The following is an 18,753-nucleotide window of genomic DNA, read 5'->3' on the forward strand; positions in this document are numbered from 1 at the left end:
TAAGTTCCAACTCTTAGGAACCCCACTGGACAGAGTAGACCAGTTTTGCAGGGTTTCCAAGGCTGTAATCCTTAACACAGGAAGCTGATTGCCACATCCTTCCCACGTGGAATGGATAGTACAGGAGTTTCCAAGTGCCAACCTTCCTGTTGGCAGCCAAGCACTTTAATCACTGTCTATCAGAGTTTCCTTTTTGGTGGATAGGTGTATTCTTTTATACTATTGCTATCTGTCACTTTGTTTACTGTGGTGGCTTGTATGTTGCTGCGATGCTGGAAGTTGTGCCACTGTTAATTCAAATATTGGCAATGGTGGACAGGTTTCCAGAAGAATATGATTTCAGCACTGGAGGAAGGCTCATTAACAAGCTGCAATATGCAGATGACACAACCATGCTTGCTGAAGGCAAGGAGGACTTGAGGAACTTACTGATAAAGATCAAAGATCTCAGCTGTCAGAATGGATTACAACTCAATGTAAAACAAAACAAAATCCTTACAACTGGGCCAATAGACAACATCATAGTCAACACTCCTGGCAGCATGATGATGTATGACACTGGGAAAATCTGCTGCCCAAGAACCGCTTTAACGTACTAAAGAACAAAGATGTTACTTTGAGAACTGAGGTACATCTGGCTGATTCATGGTATTTTCAATCACCTCATATACAAGTGCATGTTAGACAATGAGTGAAAAAAAAAACCTGAGAAGAATTGATGCATTTGAATTATGATGTTGGCAAATAATATTGAAAGTACCATGCCGAAGATAGAAGTAGTTTCACATACTTTGGAAAAATTCTATTTTCACCAAATTCAACATTCTTTGCTTTTTAGTTGCAAACCTGAATCCATTAATATCTGATGTAATTGTATGCTTGCTTCTGTGTCTATTATTTTATTTTTGTAAACTTGTCTCTTCTGGTCTCCATCCTGCATTTTTTATTATTTAAAATTTATTAAAACTCCATGTTAACTTTCCTGTTGATTCTACAACGATTTTTTAAATCATTTTATTGGGAGCTCGTACAAACTCTTATCACAATCCATACATATATCCATTGTGTCAAGCACATTTGTACATTTGTTGCCATCGTCATTCTCAAAACATTTGCTATCTACTTGAGCCCTTGATTATCAGCTCCTCAATTTCCCCCTCTCTCCCCACGTCCCCTCCCTCATGAACCCTTAATAATTTATAAATTATTATTATTTTGTGATATCTTACACTGTCCGATGTCTCCCTTCACCCACTTTTCTGTTATCCATCCCCCAGGGAAGGGGCTATATGTAGATCCTTATAATCGGTTCCCCCTTTCCACCTCACATTCCCTGCAAACTCCTGGTATCGCCACTTCACCACTGGTCCTGAAGGGATCATCCATCCTGGATTCCCTGTGTTACCAGTTCCTATCTGTACCAGTGTACATCCTCTGGTCTAGCCATATTTGTAAGGTAGAACTGGGATCATGATAGTGGGGGAAGAAAGCATTTAAGAACTAGAGGAAAGTTGCATGTTTCATCGTTGCTACCCTGCACCGACTGACTCATCTCCTCCCAGCTACCCTTCAGTAAGGAGGTGTCTAGTTGCCTACAGATGGGCTTTGGGTCTTCACTCTGCACTCACCTCATTCACAATGATATGATTTTTTGTTCTTTGATGCCTGATACCTGATCCCTTCAACATCTTGTGGTCACACAGGCTGGTGTGCTTCTTCCATGTGGTCTTTGTTGTTTCTCAGTTAGATAGCCTCTTTTTTACTTTCAAGCCTTTAAGACCCCCAGATGCTATATCTTTTGATAGCCAGGCACCATCAGCTTTCTTCACCACATTTGCTTATGCACACGTGTCTTTAGTGATCATATCGGGACAATGGGCACTCACTGATATTTTTATTCTTTGATGTCTAATACCTGGTCCCTTCTACACCTCATGGTCACACAGGCTGGTGTGCTTCTTCCATGTAGGCTTTGATGCTTCTGAGTTAGAGGGCTGCTTGTTTACTTGCAAGACTTTAAGACCCTACGCTATATCTCTTGATAGGCCCAATCGGCTTTCTTCACTACGTTTGCTTATGCAGACATTTGTCTTAAGGGATTGTGTCGGGAAGGTATGCATCATGGAATGCCAACTTATTAGAATGTGTTCTTGTATTTAAAAGTACTTGAGTAGAGGTCCAATGTCCATCCACTGCCTTAATACTAAACTTATAAATACATGCACGTAGATCTATTTCCCCACCATCCTATATAAATATATTTACATATTTACATGTCTGTATTTAGACCTCTATAAATACCTTTTGTCTCCTAGTTCTTGTCTCTATTTCCATTTACTTTCCTCTTGTCCCACTATCATGCTCAGCCTTCATTTGGGTTTCAGTATTTTCTCTGGGTGACATTGCCCTTGATGGATCCCTACCAGGCCTCTCATATCCTCCTTATCACTAATTTTGGATCATTTGTTACTCCCTTGTCCCTGGGTTGGTCAACATCACCTCCTTACCCCCGCCTCCCCCTCTCCCATGTCCCTGGAACCATCAGTCTGTTGTTTTCTCCTCCAGACTGTTCATCGAGCCTATCTTATCTAGCTAGACTGCAGGGATAATATTATGCACCAAAAAACAAGGCATAACAAGACAAAGCGACAAAAGCGAACATAATGATTACAACAAAAAGAGAACCAATGACCCATAAAAGAATAATTTTTAAAAAATATTAAAAAAGAAAAACCTATAATAGATCAAGGTCTGATTTTTGAACTCTAGGCTTGTCCTCCAGTCAAGTCTGATGGGGTGCCATGCTCTGGCCCCAGAGTCTATCCTATGTACTACCTCGGGAGCTCCCTGTTCTGCTGCCCCGTTGCTCTGCCCCATGCCTTTAGTGTTTTGCTTCAGTGTTGTGGGGCCAATCCTGGCCAATCCCGACACTGAATCTCCAGTGTTGTTCCCCATAGGGCCATTGGTCAGTGAGGGATGTCATGTCTCATAGTGGGATCAGCCATGTGGTGCACTCTTGACATTGGCTGTTCAGAGCGGGGATATTGTTCTCCAGGCCTAGTGGGTCAGGATGTGCTCTACTCTCTCTTCCTCCCCCCATTCATTTGCTCCCATGTGCTCTCATCAGACATGTCCCTCTCCCCTAGCTTCAGCTCAGTGCCTTCCTCTAAAGTAAATTCTTCTGGGGGAGGGGCAGTTGTTCATATAGCTGGTATGGGGCCGAGCCCTGAGGCCCCTCCACTGGCTCCCCTCTACATTCCGCCAAGCTCTGCAAACATTTTTTCTGTGCATTGCTTTAATATATAGTCTTAACTTTATATAATTTACTTACATAATGCACACTGGATTAATATTTTTATTATTCCACTTACCGTATATACTTGAGGATAAGCCAATCTGAATATCAGCTGAAGCATGTAATTTTACCACAAAAGCTACATTAAAAAGGTGCTGAAAAACTCAGGTTATCCTCAAGTATATACATTATCTCTATTAATTTGGACGTCCTCACACTGTATCACGTGAGATTTTTTCATAATCAGTGGTTCTCAACCTTCCTAATTCCACAACCCTTTAATATAGTTCCTCATGGTGTGGTGACCCCCCACCATAAAATTAGTTTTGTTGCTACTTCATAACTGTAATTTTGCTACTGTTCTGAATTGGGCGACCCCTGTGAAAGGATTGTTCAACCCCCAAAGGGGTCGCAACCCACAGGTTGAGAACCACTGGTCTAGCATGAAGGTACTTTTAATTCTCCCAGGAAATCCAATGACCTCAGAAAATCTTAACTGCTTTTTCCTCTATTTTATTGCGGTCATACATTTTTTCATCCTTTATGTGTGGATATTTAAAACACACGACATTACTGTTTTACAGATTCCGTGTTCGTTTGGATTTATCCCCTTCCCACTGTAATTGTTCTCCATCTTCGCCTGTATCACTTCCTGAACTCAAGAGTCTTCTTAGTCTGTTCAAGAAGACCACCAGCATCTCCTCTACGCAGGTCTGCTTATGACAAATTCGACCCATTGTGGACTGAAAATATTTTAATTCTACTTCTCTTTGGGGAGAATATGTCTTTCTTTTTATCATAAGTTACTTTCTTTCAATACTTTGAGGATCTCAATCATTTCTTTTCTGGTGTTGATGGTTTTGTGATAGGTTTACTGTTGCTCCATTGAAAGTGAAATCTCTTTTTAAATTCTGTGCTTTGAGGATGCTCCCATCATATTACTTTTTCTCCAGTCTGATCAAACCAGTTGAGGTGTTCTTTCTGTTTTATCTTTTTAGCATTTGTAGTACTTCTTGAATCTGGGGTTTAATATCTTTAACCATTTAAAATATTTTAGTCACTATTCCTTGAAATGACTTCTATCCGCCCTTCTTGTTGAGACGCCCACTTAAATGTATAAAAGAGCTTCTCACAAGGTTTCCTTCGTCTCATACCCTGCTGTTAACAATGATCACTTTGATCCTCATCTCCATAGGGTTCATTCTCTTTTAACCTGTCGCTAGTTCATTAACTTTCCATTCAGTTAGGACCAATTTACTATTAAAATAGCTTCCTTCTTAATTTCAATAATATTTGAATTTTAATTAAAATGTCCATTTGGAATTAAAATCAGAAATTCCTAGTTCTTAGCTCTCTGCTGAAACATTAACTTTTATTCCTGGAAAATACCAACATATAATTCTTTTGAATCTCTAATAATTAGATTATTTTGAGCCCCTTGGATTGAATTCTTTTATGTGTTCTCTCTCTGGAGGTTTGGCCTCTTTATGTTGAATTCTTGTGTGTTTCTCTATTTTTCGAGTGAGTGCTGGACACTGTTCATAAAGAGTTACAGAGATAATTCGAGACCGCTTATTATTGACCACGAAGTCATCTGTGATTCAAGGTGACCTGTTTAACAAAGCAAGGCATTGCACAGTCCTGTGCCATCCTATTATTTGGTAGGTGAACCCATTGTTGCAGCCACCCATGTCACTCCATCTCACAGTAAGTTTCTCTCATTTTCATTGATCCACTATATTAACAAGCATGATGCCCTTTTCTAGCAACTTGTCTTTCCTTTTGACATGTCCAAATAAACAAAAGGAAGTCTCACCATTCTGGTGTCTAAGGAGCATTCTGGCTATATATTTCCTCTGAGATAGATTTGTTCATTTTTCTAGAAGTCTACAATGTAATCAATATTCTTCACCAAAATAATTCAAATGCATTAACTCTTCTTCAATTTTCCTTGTTCATTTTCATATCCATATGATGTGACTGAAAAACATAGCTTGGGTCAGGTGTGCTTTAATTAACAAAGTGACAGCTTTACTTTTAATACTCTTAAAAGGTCTGTGGCAACAAATTTATCGAATGCAAAACACCATTTGCTTTCTTAACTACATGCAGGGCATTATTGGATTCTGACTGCTGCTTCCATGAGCAATGATTGCTGATCTCAATAGGATGAAATTCCTAACAATTTCAATACTTTGGCTATTTATTATAATGCTCTTCTTCGGTCGAGTTGTGAGGATTTTCATTTTCTTTATGCTCCAGTATGACCTGTATTGAACATTGTAGTCTTTGACCTTCATCAAATAGTGCATCAACAGCAAGGGCGTGACATCTGTGCAGCACAAGTTATTGAAAACTCTTTCAATCCTGACACTACATCCTTCTTCATATAGTCCAGCTTCTATGATTATTTGCTCAACATACAAACTGAATAAATATGTTTAAGGGGGAAGGGGGCAAAATGACACATGCCCCCTTCTATTTCAACTAATTAATAACCCTTTGATCTGTTTGAATTAACTTTTGATATATTTACAGGTTCTACTTGTTATGGATTTTGCATTTTTGACAATGATATTCATAATTTGTTATGATCAACCCAGTTGAATGCATTGTCAATAAAACACAAGTAAACATCTTTCAGGTATTCTCTGTATTCAGAAGAGATTCATCTGACATTAGAAATGATATCCTCCATTCCATGTTCTCCTGTGAATTCAGCTTTAACTTCTGGCAATTGCTTTTCACTATATGGCTACAACCAGTTTTTGGTTATTTTTAATCCAGGAAAAAGCAAATTTGTTGATGATTAGTAAGTATTTACAGTTGTTTTCAGCAGGCTCTGAGGAGACTAGAAAACCAGATTGACCTTAATCCCATTTATGGTATAAAAATAATTAAAATGAGCTTGGTCAGTCTATTCTGTTTGCCTTTTCTTGTGAAATGGTGTCCTTTAGGATGCCAGCTGAAACATCATGTGCGCCTTGCTCCTTTTAATGTGACCTCAGTTCTACAATATGGCTTGCAGCTCTGAGAACTACTCAAGTTTTAACTCAGCTTCCCAATATTTCCAACATTTCTTCCAGAATTGGTAGACAGACACTCACAGGGAAAAAGTAAACTTACCCCTGCCTCCCTTGCTCTTTATTTTACTTTTATCAGGTAGTTCAGGGCCTCACATAGTTGTATACACTGTCTGTTTACCAATTTCCCTTTTCTTAGGTCAATAAATATTCTTTGAAAATATTATTTTTATTTACTCTGGGAAGGGGTTATATATGTAGGTCATTGTGATGAGTTCCCCTTTTGTACCCCCACCTTCCTTTTACCCTCCTGGTATGGCTACTCTCAATATTGGTCCCGAGAAGTTTGTCCTATATTTCCTGTGTTTCCATCTCTTATCTGAACCTATGTACATGCTCTTGTCTAGCCAGATTTGTAAGGTAAAATTAAGGTCATGATAGTGGGGGTGGGGGAAGCATTAAAGAACCAGAGAAAAGCTGTATGTTTCATCGGTGCTATACTACACCCTGACTGGCCCATCTTCTCTCCACGATCCTTCTGTAAGGGGATGTCCAATTGCTTATAGATAGGGTCTCCACTCCGCACTCCCCCTCAACATTCACTTTATGATTTTTTGCTCTGGGTCTTTGATGCCTGATACCTGATCCCATCGACACCTCGTGGTCACACAGGCTGGTGCTTCTTCCATGTGGGCTTTGTTGCTTCTGAGCTAGATGGCCACTTGTTTACCATCAAGCCTTTAAGACCCCAGATGCTACATCTTTTTTGATAAGCGGGCACCATCAGCTTTCTTCATCACATTTGCTTATGCACCCGCTTTGTCTTCAGCAATCATGTCAGGAAGGTGAACATCTCAGAGTGCCGGATTATTAGAACAAAGTGTTCTTGTGTTGAAGGAGTACTTGAGGAGGCCCAAAGTCCAACTGCTACCTTAATACTAAACCTATAAATATATGTACATAGATCTATTTCCCCGTCATCCTATATAAATGTATTTACATACGTACATGCCTGTATTTAGACCTCTATAAATGCCCTTTGCCTCCTAGTTCTTTCCTCTATTTCCTTTTACTTTCCTCTTGTCCCGCCATCATGTTTGGCCTTCACTGGAGTTTCAGTATTTCCTCGACTCAACTGGAAAACACTTGTAAAGGACAACAAAAAGTCCTTGAACTATTTATAGGCTTATCTTTTTTTTGTCGTTACCTTTTTGTTGTTGTTGTTGTAGCTGTTTTATTTTCTATTGTTGCTTTGTTATGTTTGTGCATATTGTTGTTGTTGCATGTCCATCTAGATGGGATAGGTGGGATAAAGAAGCCGGAAGAGAGAACAACTGGGATTGACAGGACATGGGAGCAAGTGACCAAAATTTGATGGCAAGGAGGGTGTAGGAGGTCTGGTAGGGCTTGATCAAGGGCAATGTAACCGAGAGTAATTACTGAAACCCGAATTTCATTATCATTTAATGCATGTGTATACTACTTTGTGGAAGCTCTCTTGATTTTCTATTTGTATTAAAGCTCCTATTTCTCTAGGATATATACCAAGTATCAGGATTGCTGGATCATATGATATCTCTAACATAATACTTCAGAGCTGTCATTTGCACTTATATGCAGATCGCCTGCTACTGAAAATCTTTTGCCTCAGCATTTCAAATATAAACTTAATACAGTCTATAATTTATAATAAAAGAAGTTGGCTTTTAGTGACTAATTTAGTATTTTGTAAACCACTGTTATTAATCAATTTTATAAACCACGGTTGTCCATCAATTATTCATTCATGAAGCTCTTTAATTCAACAAATAAAGGGATATGTCGTTGTTAGGTGTCAAGTCAGTTAATACTCATAGCTACCTCATCCTCTGTAATCATCATAAGCGTTTCTCTGTTTGATCCCATTTTTGCAGGCACTGCATCATTCTATCTTGTTGATAGTCTTCCCCTTTTTCACCGACCCATCTACTTTACCTAGCATCATGTCCTTCTTCAGAGACTAGCCCCTCTCCTGCTGACATTGCTACAGTATATGAGAGGGAGTCTTATTAGTCAGATTTATAAGGATCATTTGAGTTATACTTTTTCAAAGACAGATTTGTTCATTCTTCTGGCAATCCGTGACATATTCAATATTCTTCACTAAGTCCTTACTTCAATGGCATCACTTCATCTTTGGTCTTCCTTATTCATTGTACAATTTTTGCACGCATAGAAAGTGACTGAACATATCATGGTTTGAGTCAGGCGCACCTTAGTCATCAAAGTGACATCTTTGCTTTTTAACACTTTAAAGAGTTATTTTCCAGCTGACTGGTCCAATGTTAATGTCATTTGATTTTGTGACTGCCAATTCCATGAGCATTGCTTGTGAATTCAAATAAAATAAAATCTTTGACAACATCAATCTTGCCTTCGTTTACCAGGGTGTTTATTAGTCCAGTTGCTGAAGTCTTGTTTTATTTAAATTGAGTTGCAATTCATACTGAGGTTCATAATCTTTGAACTTTATCAGTAAATGATTTAAGTTCCTTTTGTTTCAGGTTGCATGATGTGAATTTTTCGGGTTATAAACAAATTTTCCTCCAATCCTATTGTAGTATGTTCTACACATATTCCTACTTACTGGGTGATTTGCTCAGCATACAAACTGAATCAGTATGGTGAAAAGATGCATCTCTCCCGATTTTAGAGAAATTGGTTTTCCCTTGTTTTGTTTGAATGAGTGCCTCTTGGTCTTCCTTCAATCTTGACTTCATGTAGTTCAGATTTTCAGATTATTTGCTCAGTATACAGACTGAATAAATATGGTTAAAGAAAACACTCCATCATATACCCTTTCAATTTCAAATCACATAGTATTTCATATTATGTTTGAGCACCTAGCATCTATGTACAAGTTCCACATGAGCATAATGAAATATTCTAGAATTCCCATTCTTTATATTATCCATAGTTGTCATGATCCACATAGTCAAATGCATTGCATAATCAATAAAACATAAACATGTCTTTTTCTGGTATCCTCTGCTTTCAGCTAAGATCCATCTGACATCCGTAATGATTTCCCTTGTTCTATATGAATTCTCTTCTGAATCTAGCTTGAGTTTCTGTTATTTCCCAATAACTAGACTGCTACAACCAATTTTGCATTATATTTGACAAAATTTGACTTGCATGTGTGATAGTAAAGATGTTGCTGAGTATTTTCTGCATTATGTAGGATCACCTTCTTTTGGGATGGGCACAAATATGGATCTCTTCCAATTAGTTGGCAATGTAGTTGTCTTCCAAATGTCTTGGCATAGTCAAGTAAGCAACCCCAGCACTCAATAAGTGGAAACGTTTTAAATAGTATCCCATGAATTCCTGAAGCCTTATTTTTCTCCCATGCTTTCAGGGAGCTTGGACTTCTTCCTGCAATACCATTAGTTCTTGATCATATACTATCTTTTAAATGGTTGAATGTCAACCACTTCTTTTTGTTACAGTGGTTCTGTGTAGTCCTTTTTTCCTTTTAAGATTCCTGCATCGCTCAATATTGAAGGTACTATAGCATTGCATAAATGTGCTTAAATGTATCTACAGATGGTGAAGTCAGATACAAACACATCTTTTGAGTAACTCTTGCTTTCTGAAACAACTAGAAAATGGGTTTCTTACCTTTCCTCTGGAGTATCTACATGAAATGTTCTCTCTATAACGGTGGTCCACTGGAGACATCTGATAATAAATGTATTTGGTTTTGGTCGTTCTGTTTTCATTAACTGGCATTCTAGAAATAAAATTAAGATATCTCTTTAAATATATACATTTAAACCAAGCAGTAAATAGTTGAGAACTATAGCTTTCTTTTGTAAACAAGACTGAATGCAACCTCACAGCTTTCTATGCATCTCTACTCAAGGTTTAAAAACAGACAAACATGATCACAGTGAACTTTCAAAGTGCTTCTCCCACTCTAATGGCATGCTCTAGGAATCCACTAAACAATGCTGCTTAATTTTCCCCAAGCACATCTTGCGATTTATTTTTTATACTTTGGCTCCAAGTTGTCCTCATAATTTGAAATGCTTCCACTCCTTCGACCCCTATCCATATGCCACTGCCAACAGTCTAACCAATACCTATTCCTTGAAAGCCCAGATCAAATCCTACCCATTCACAAAACCTTTACAACAACATAGTCCTAGACTGACTTCTGTCTCTATAGTCTCATTACTTGTGACTGATTCACTTATTTTTTCAGTAGCATTGACTATCATGTATTAGTACTAATTATTTGAAGAAGGTATCATTTTCACAACCTAAAATTTAAGTCTGAGTTTGAGAGCATATTCTGTCTTTAGTAAATTCATGTAACAGCACACAGTGTGAGACATATAATAAACTATCAACATATGCTAACTATTATTAGGTAGAAGCTGAGCTTTTTAAAGGCTAGGTAGTATTAGACAACAAAAAAAGTAAACACATGTGGGGTTAATTGAAGGGCAGAGAGATAAATGGCTTGGTGAGCCTTGCCTTTCGAATTCTCAGATCTCTTGCTTTCTGATGGTTGGACTAGGGTGCAGCTGCCTTACCCAGTTCCCTGCTTCAGCTGGCAAGGCTCACTTCCTGCAAGACATCCCTGAGGAGAAGCCACAATGGACCTACCCCGATGCAGCCCTGGGTGCTGGAACACGAGTGTGGAGACCCCTGCCAGCGCTGAGATGCTTACATGCTCACTGACTCAGCTTTCCTCCTTCAGTCAATATCATTGAGTCTGTTTTGTGAGATGGAGGAGGACTTTGTGGATTGGTGTCAGACATGGATTAATGGGTTAATATTGGATTTGTGGGCTTGGGCAGCACTGGGTTGGGATGTTTTCTTGATGTGTACCTAACCCTTATATAAAAATCTCTCATGTATGAATTTCGGTGGATTTGTTTCTCTAAAGTACCCAGACTAACATAAGGAATCTGTTCCCCACCCCACTCCACCCCCACCAAGAGATTAGTGTCAGGAATCAGCCCTACCCTACTTTCTCTGAGTTGATAAAATTCACAAGTCTTTTCTCAGTGCTAACTTGTTTTGTTCTCTTTCCATTATTAGGAAGTATCAGCTGCCACTTCCATGTCTTTGGTCATCATTATTCACATTTGATTAATTCTTTATTGATCCTTTATACCGAAGGGTCTCTATTTAGCTTTCTCTTTTCTAACCATCTTCCATGGTTAGCCATCAACTCTCAGTGCACAAATCAAAAGTCTTTCCACACTATATAATAACTATTTCTACTTGGTTGAAACATTGGTACCACATTCCAAACCAAATTCAGTATCACTCTGCCTATAAGTCAGTTTCTTCTCCTGGCTTCCCTATTTTTTCTGTCATCTAGATTTAAAATATGGAGTGATCTTCCACTTTTGTATGGGTAGAAATTGGCATCATCTGGCTTTCCAGAGATACATTCTACTTTAGACTCCAATTGCCCAATGATTAAACCTGTCCATCTGTCAAAAATACTGCCAGAAATGTTTAGAGTAAAGGAGCCCCGGTAGCACAGTGGTTATGAGTCGGGCTTCAAAAGCTCTAGTTTGAAACCACCAGCTGCTTCATGGAAGAAAGATGGGGCTTTCTACTGCTGTAAACAATTTGCAGTCTCAGAAACTCACAAAGGCAGGTCTACCCTGTCTTACAGGATTGTTATGAGTTGGAAGTGACTAGATAGAAATGAACTGAGTGTTTTGAGATAAAGTTACCATAAAAACTGTGTCCTAAGAAATAACTCAATGTATCAAAGTGATCACTTGCTCTCTTCCAACCAATCCCCACCCAACCTCTACCAATAGCTCTCTCCATCTCAGACAATGACTAATCAGGCATTTTGATTGTTCAAGTAAACAATCTTAGAATCATCCTTGGTTGTGTATTCTCTCACATCACTTCTTCCGGAAATCCCATTGGCTCTACATCTGCAATATACTCAGAACTTGCCCACTTCCCATTACTTCTAATACTATGGATTATACCATCATCATATCTCAATTAATAACTCCAATAACTGACTAACACTTCTCTCCTGCCTAGCACTGCATTTGGCTGTCACCATAGTAGTCAGAAATCTTAAATGTCTGCAAAACCCAAAATCATTCTACAATATTGTCACAATCAGAGTCACACAGACTCTCCCACATTCCCCTCTAAGTTTATGACCTCTTCCCTACTGTTCTCTCTAAGGTACATTCTGCAACTACCCAGCTTTCCTGTATTTCCTCAGCAGTGCTCTGCATTCTCTTTGCTTAAGCAGCGGTTCTCAACCTGCAGAGGACAACCCCTTTGGGGGGTCAAACGACCCTTTCATGGGGGTTGCCCGATTCATAACAGTAGCAAAATTACAGTTATGACGTAACAACGAAAATAATTTTGTGGTTGGGGAGATCACCACAACATGAGGAACTGTATTAAAGGGTTTGGGGACTAGAAAGGTTGGGAACTACTGGTTTAGAGCCTTTGGCTTAGCCATTCACTCTACCTCGTATTCAATCCTCTTACGTATTTTCTTGGATAACTTGCACACCTCCTTAGATTTTTTTCATTCATTTTCATCTTCACATTGACACTCACCTTGACCATCTTATTGAACACAAACTGTATCCTTAACATAAAACTCCTAACTCCTCCTACCTTTTTTTCTTTTCCATAGCATGTTAACACCTCCTAACATATCAGAATACCACTTATTTCTTACCATTTTTGTTTTCTGTTGCCCAAATTAGAATAAATGTCCCACTAACCTATGATCAGCATCTAGAATAGAATACTCAATACACACATTCCAATGTATGATTATAGACTAATAATACAACAGAGAAGGTAATTCTGATTTTATAAGATAAAGGAGATATTTTAATTGCACCCAAACCGATCCCACCACACCGAGGCAAAGCACTGGGGGAGTGCAGCAGAACAGCAAGGGAATGGAGCGGCAAGGTCCCCAGGGAATGCTGAAAGTGGACTTTGGGGCCAGGGCGTGATGCCCCAACAAACTGGACTGGAAAACACTCCTAAGGGCCAGCAAAGGATCCTAGAACTAACTACAAGTACTTCTTTCTTTTTGTGTTTTGGTTTGTTGTCAGCCATTTGTTGTATATTGTTGCTTGGTTTTGCTCTGTCTTGTTTTTGTGCATGTTATCTCCACAGGTCTGTCTAAATAAGAGAGGCTGGATGAAAATTCTGGAGGAAAAACAACAGGACTGACAGTTTTAGGAGGACATGGGATATGGGGAAGTGGGGGGTAAGGAAGTGGTGTTAACAAACCCAGGGTCAAGGGAACAACAAGTGATCCAAATTGGTGGTGAGGTGGTTGTGGCAGGCCGGGTAGGGCATGATCAAGGGTAATGTAATGAAGAGGTATTGCTGAAACCCAGGTGGGGACGGAGCATGATAGTGGGACAGGAAGAAAGTCAAGGGAAATAGAGGAAAGAGCTGGGAGGCAAAGGGCATTTATAGAGGTCTAGACGAAGACATGTACATATGCAAATATATACATGAGGATGGGGAAACAGATCTATGTGCCTATATTTATAGGTTTAGTATTAGGTGGTGGAAGGACATTGGGCCTCCACTCAAGTACTCCCTCAATGCATGAATTATTTTCTTCGATTAAATTGGCACTCTATGATGCTCACCCTCCCGACACAATCGCTGAAGACAAAGTGGGTGAATAAGCAAATGTGGTGAAGAAAGCTGATGGTGCCCAGATATCAAAAGATATACAGTCTGGGGTCCTAAAGGCTTGAAGATAAACAAGCGTCCATCTAGCTGAGAAGCAACAAAGCCCACATGGAAGAACACACCAGCCTGTGTGATCACGTGGTTCCAAAGGGATCGGTTATCAGGCATCAAAGAACAAAAAATCATATCATTGGGTGCACACCTCCATGATACAATCACTGAGGACAAACGGGTGCATAAGCAAATATGGCGAAGAAATCTTATGGTGCCCGGCTATCAAAAGAGATAGTGTCTGGGGTCTTAAAGGCTTGAAGGTGAACAAGTGGCCATCTAGCTCAGAAGCAACAAAACCCACATGGAAGAAGCACACCAGCCTGTGCGATCATGAGGTGTTGAAGGGATCAGGTACAAGGCATCATCAGAACAAAAAAGCTTACCATAGTGAATGAAGGGGGAAGTGCAGAGTGGAGACCCAAAGCCCATTTGTCGGCCACTGTAGATCCCCTCACAGAAGGGTCTAGGGGAGGAGATGAGTCAGTCAGAGTGCAATGTAGCACCAATGAAGAATACAGCTTTCCTCTAGTTTCTAAATGCTCCCCCCCCCCCCACTATCATGATCGAATTCTACCTTGCACATCTGGATAGAGCAGAGGATGTACACTGGTGCAGATAGGACTAGAGGCACAGGGAATCCAGGGTGGATGATACCTTCAGGACCAGGGGTGTGTGTGGCGATACTGGGAGGGTAGAGGGAACTGATTACAAGGATCTACATGTGACCTCCTCCCTGGGGGACAGACAACAGAAAGGGAGTTGAACGGAGATGTCGGACAGGGAAGGATATGACAAAATATTTATAAATTATTAAGGGCTCATGAGGGAGTAGGGAAAAAGGAGGGAGGGGGCAAAAAGAGGATCTGATGCCAAGGGCTTAAGTGGAGAGCAAATGCTTTGAAAATGATGAGGGCAATGAATGTACAGATGTGCTTTACACAATTGATGTATGTATGGATTGTGGTAAGAGTTGTATGAACCCTTAATAAAAAGTTAAAAAAAAAAAGAACCAATTTTCTCTTAGGTAAGAAAAGATGGAATTTACTAGACCAGTAGAAGGCATGACTCTAGGCAAGTGTACAAAGAGTTTAGAGCTGTAACAGGAGAGAAAATAAGATTAAAGTTTCTGAATGCAGTTAGCGATATAAATGCAACTAGAGAGACTACACAAATTATTTTTGATGCTTATAATCAGTTTCTACGAGTTCGCAAAGAAATAAGTTGTGTCTGTAAACCCTAAAGAAAATGATTTTTTTTTAAAGTTGTGAACCAAGATGGAAGCTAGTGCACTGAGGAATTGGAGGCGAGAAGAAAGGAAACAATCCTCCAGTAGAATGGAAGAGCAAGCTAACTACAGAAATATACCAAGATCGCTGACCAACAGTAAGGGCCCACTTGAATTTAATGTGTCAGGATTTAAAGTATTGTCCAGTACAAGGTTGTGGTAACAATTTGGTCTTTGGTCTTGGTTCTTGAGCACTGAAACACACCTGAGGCCAATGAGTAGAGGCCTACCTGTCCAAGAAGGACCTCTATGGGCCAGATGATAATAATCAGGAGGTATGATGTAAACTATCATGGCCAGGTGAGGAGGTCAATAAAGGCTTTGGATGAAGAGTTGATTGTCTAACCACAAGGTCAGTTAGAACCCATGAGTAGCTCCCACGGAGAGAGATGAGCCTTTCTGCTCCCATGAAGACTTAGAGCCCATTCTTGTCCTGCTTAACTGCCATTTGCATGATATCAAAAGGTCAACAGTCACTCAAAAGCAAAGAGGAGAACATGAGAGGGCAGGGAGACTAGAGGACAAGAAAGGACACAGAGTGAACACCATGAGACAGAATGTTGGTTTGTTGTGGGATGTGTAATGAAAGCCAGTGGACAATTTGTGTGGACATCATCTGAAGGAAACCCAAATTGTGTAAACTTTCACCAAACATTCAATCTAACAATTGAGAGGAGAAAAAGAATATAGCCAATTACAGAAATATCTAACTTTCGGGGCAAAGCAACTATTTTTTTCCCCATTACCTTACTGTCTTTTAAGGAAGATATAAACAGAATCAAACTATTCAATTGCCCAATTTGGGTGTTTACCATCATCACTGAATACAATTTTGAACTGCAGTTTAGAGAATTCAGGTACTTCCTGCTGAGGTCCAGTTCTCTCAAAGTGATGTGATATTAATGACTTTGGTTGTTTTCTTTCCCTTAACAAAGGGGAAGAGTTGAGTGGCTTAATTTTCCATGCTTTCACGAATTTAAAAGTAAAAAATAAAATAAAATTATTTAAAGATTAAAAAAAAATAGCCGCTAAAACCTATAGGCGTTCTGCTGTCTGTAGGGCCGCTGAGTCAGAATTGATTCGATGGAAGCAGGGAGTGAAAGATAGCCCATGCCTTACAGTTTGTGAGTCATTCCAGTTTACTCCAGTTTAACGCCTCCTGAAGACATAAAGGCACACAAATGTACACACACACATGTTTAATCAGGTGATTTTTCTATCAGTTCAAAGCCCTAGTTCCAACAAATTAGACTTAAGGGGGAAAAAGGTCCAGTACCCACTGACCTAGCCCTACGTGAATGGGGATGAGAGAGGGAAAAAAGCCTTATGGAGCAGCTAGCATGGGAAATGATGAGGAAGGCGAGGTCAAGGGTTCTACAAGATAAAGTAGGTAGAAAGGAAATTTTCTCTCTGGCTTATTATAGCTGGTGGTCTTTTCTTTCCTCTTCGTTTTATTTTTTTGTTTTGTTTTTTGTCTTTATTGTTTCTGTTATGCTTCCCAGATTATGAAATATAGGAGTGGATGTATAGAGACAATAACTGATTGGGAATACGGAGTGGTGGGGCAAGCTGAGGGAAATTGAGGAGCAAATCATGAAACTGGAAAGTGGAAGAATGAACTAGACCTGATTATGATGAAATGTACAACTCTTTTTAAAAGTAACTTAACTATGGAAGTGTACAGTATGTGAATATTATATCAATAAAACTATTGTGAGGGGGGAAGATGCAGTGGATGTGTGGAATGGGATTCAGTGACCACAAATTTGGCTTCAGAAAAAGATAATCTCAACTTCCTTAAAATGGCCTGATACAATTGGGATAGTTGGCAGGATTAGTTCTGGAGAATGCTGGCAATAGCAGCCCACTTCACCTCACTAATGCCTGGTCTGGAAATCTTTATGAGTTATAGTTCCTTTTTAATGACTCCCAATTTCCCCAGGATCGTACTCCCCATATTCCACATTCTTATTATTAGCTTGCAGCTGTTTCCTCTCATTTTGAGTTGTGCCACATCAGTAAATGAAGGTCTCCAAAATATTACTTCATTCATGGCTACAAGATTAGACAATATTCAGCTGCTACTCATAAGCTTTTCACTGGCTAATATTTTTTTGAGAAGTAGATCATCAGGTGCTTCTTCCTGGTTTGTTTTAGTGAGAAGCTGCCCCTGACACCTGTCCACCATAGGTCTCTAACTGGTATTTGAAATACCAGTGACAGCTTTCAACAACATGACAACACCAAACTACCACATCACAACCACCTGAGAGGATAGTAGTGGATACTTGTTTAATATATGTTTATTTCAACTTCTGGCTAAATACTTTAAGATCCTAGGAAAAGTACACATTTCTAAACCACAAATTGCACATTTTGCAGACGTACGATTAAGAATTAATGTAAAAAAATTTCAAGTAGGTATATTTTCAATACCATAGCTACATGGTTTAAATGTTGTAATTTAAAGAACACCTCAAAGCTGGATTTTCAAGAGTTATTTAAAATATACCATATTCTACACCTAAAACTATACTCACTGGCATCAAATTGATTACAATTTCTAGGGACCCTACAGGACAGGGTGGAAATGCTACCCGAGTTTCTAAGGCTGTAAATCTTTATGGGAACAAAAAACTTGAGCTTTCTTCTAAGGAGCAGAGGATGGATTTGAACTGTTGTCCTTGTAGTTAATACCACCAGGACTCTTTTTTATCATATTCTAAGTGAACTGGGAAAAAAATTTTCTAAATGATAAAGTAATCTAAGTAACTGTGTAGTTGCTATTGAGTCCACTCAGACCCACAGTGGCTCTAATGTAACAAAACAAAATACTGCCACCCTCGCAATCATTAATATTTGGATCCATTATTACAGTTACTCTGTCAATTCATCTCATTGAAGGGTCCTCTTTTTGGTTCACTGAAGCTGTATCAGTTTCAGCACAATAAAGTGTACTATGTACTATAAGTTCACAGAGTTTCTTACTCATCTTAGTATGCCCAGAATCTTGTATAGTGCTAGGCCCATGACTGATTTTTTATATAATACTGAATATATGAACAGTCAAACCAGTAAGATACTACATAACTACCTAGGTAGGGCAGAAAGTGAACAAAAAAGAGAGAAGCCCTTGATGAGAGGGAATATCAGCTTTAAAGGAGCCTGGATGTGATAGTGGTTATGCATTTGGCTGCTAACTATAAAATCAACAGTTTGAAGCCACCAGCTGCTTCTCAAGAGAAAGATGAGGCTTTCTGCTCCCATAAACAGTTACCGCCTCAGAAACCCACATGCAGAGTTCTACCCTGTCCTATAGGGCCACTGTGAATCAGAATTAACTGGATGGATTTGAGGTTAGCTTTCTGGACACTGGT

The 18,753-nt window shown here is 39.3% G+C and overlaps 1 protein-coding gene across 2 annotated transcripts in view; it reads right to left on the reverse strand.

Moving 5' to 3' along the window:
• Nucleotides 1–18,753, reverse strand: part of AKT3 (AKT serine/threonine kinase 3) — a 335,611-nt gene that overhangs the window by 132,194 nt on the left and 184,664 nt on the right. For both annotated transcript variants that reach the window (XM_075531195.1, XM_075531185.1), the window contains exon 4: nucleotides 9,982–10,093. In XM_075531195.1, the coding sequence (XP_075387310.1) occupies nucleotides 9,982–10,093 (112 nt within the window). The remainder of the gene's footprint in view (nucleotides 1–9,981; nucleotides 10,094–18,753) is intronic.

The sequence above is a fragment of the Tenrec ecaudatus genome, chromosome 1 (assembly GCF_050624435.1).
Source record: "Tenrec ecaudatus isolate mTenEca1 chromosome 1, mTenEca1.hap1, whole genome shotgun sequence".
Taxonomy (NCBI): domain Eukaryota; kingdom Metazoa; phylum Chordata; class Mammalia; order Afrosoricida; family Tenrecidae; genus Tenrec; species Tenrec ecaudatus.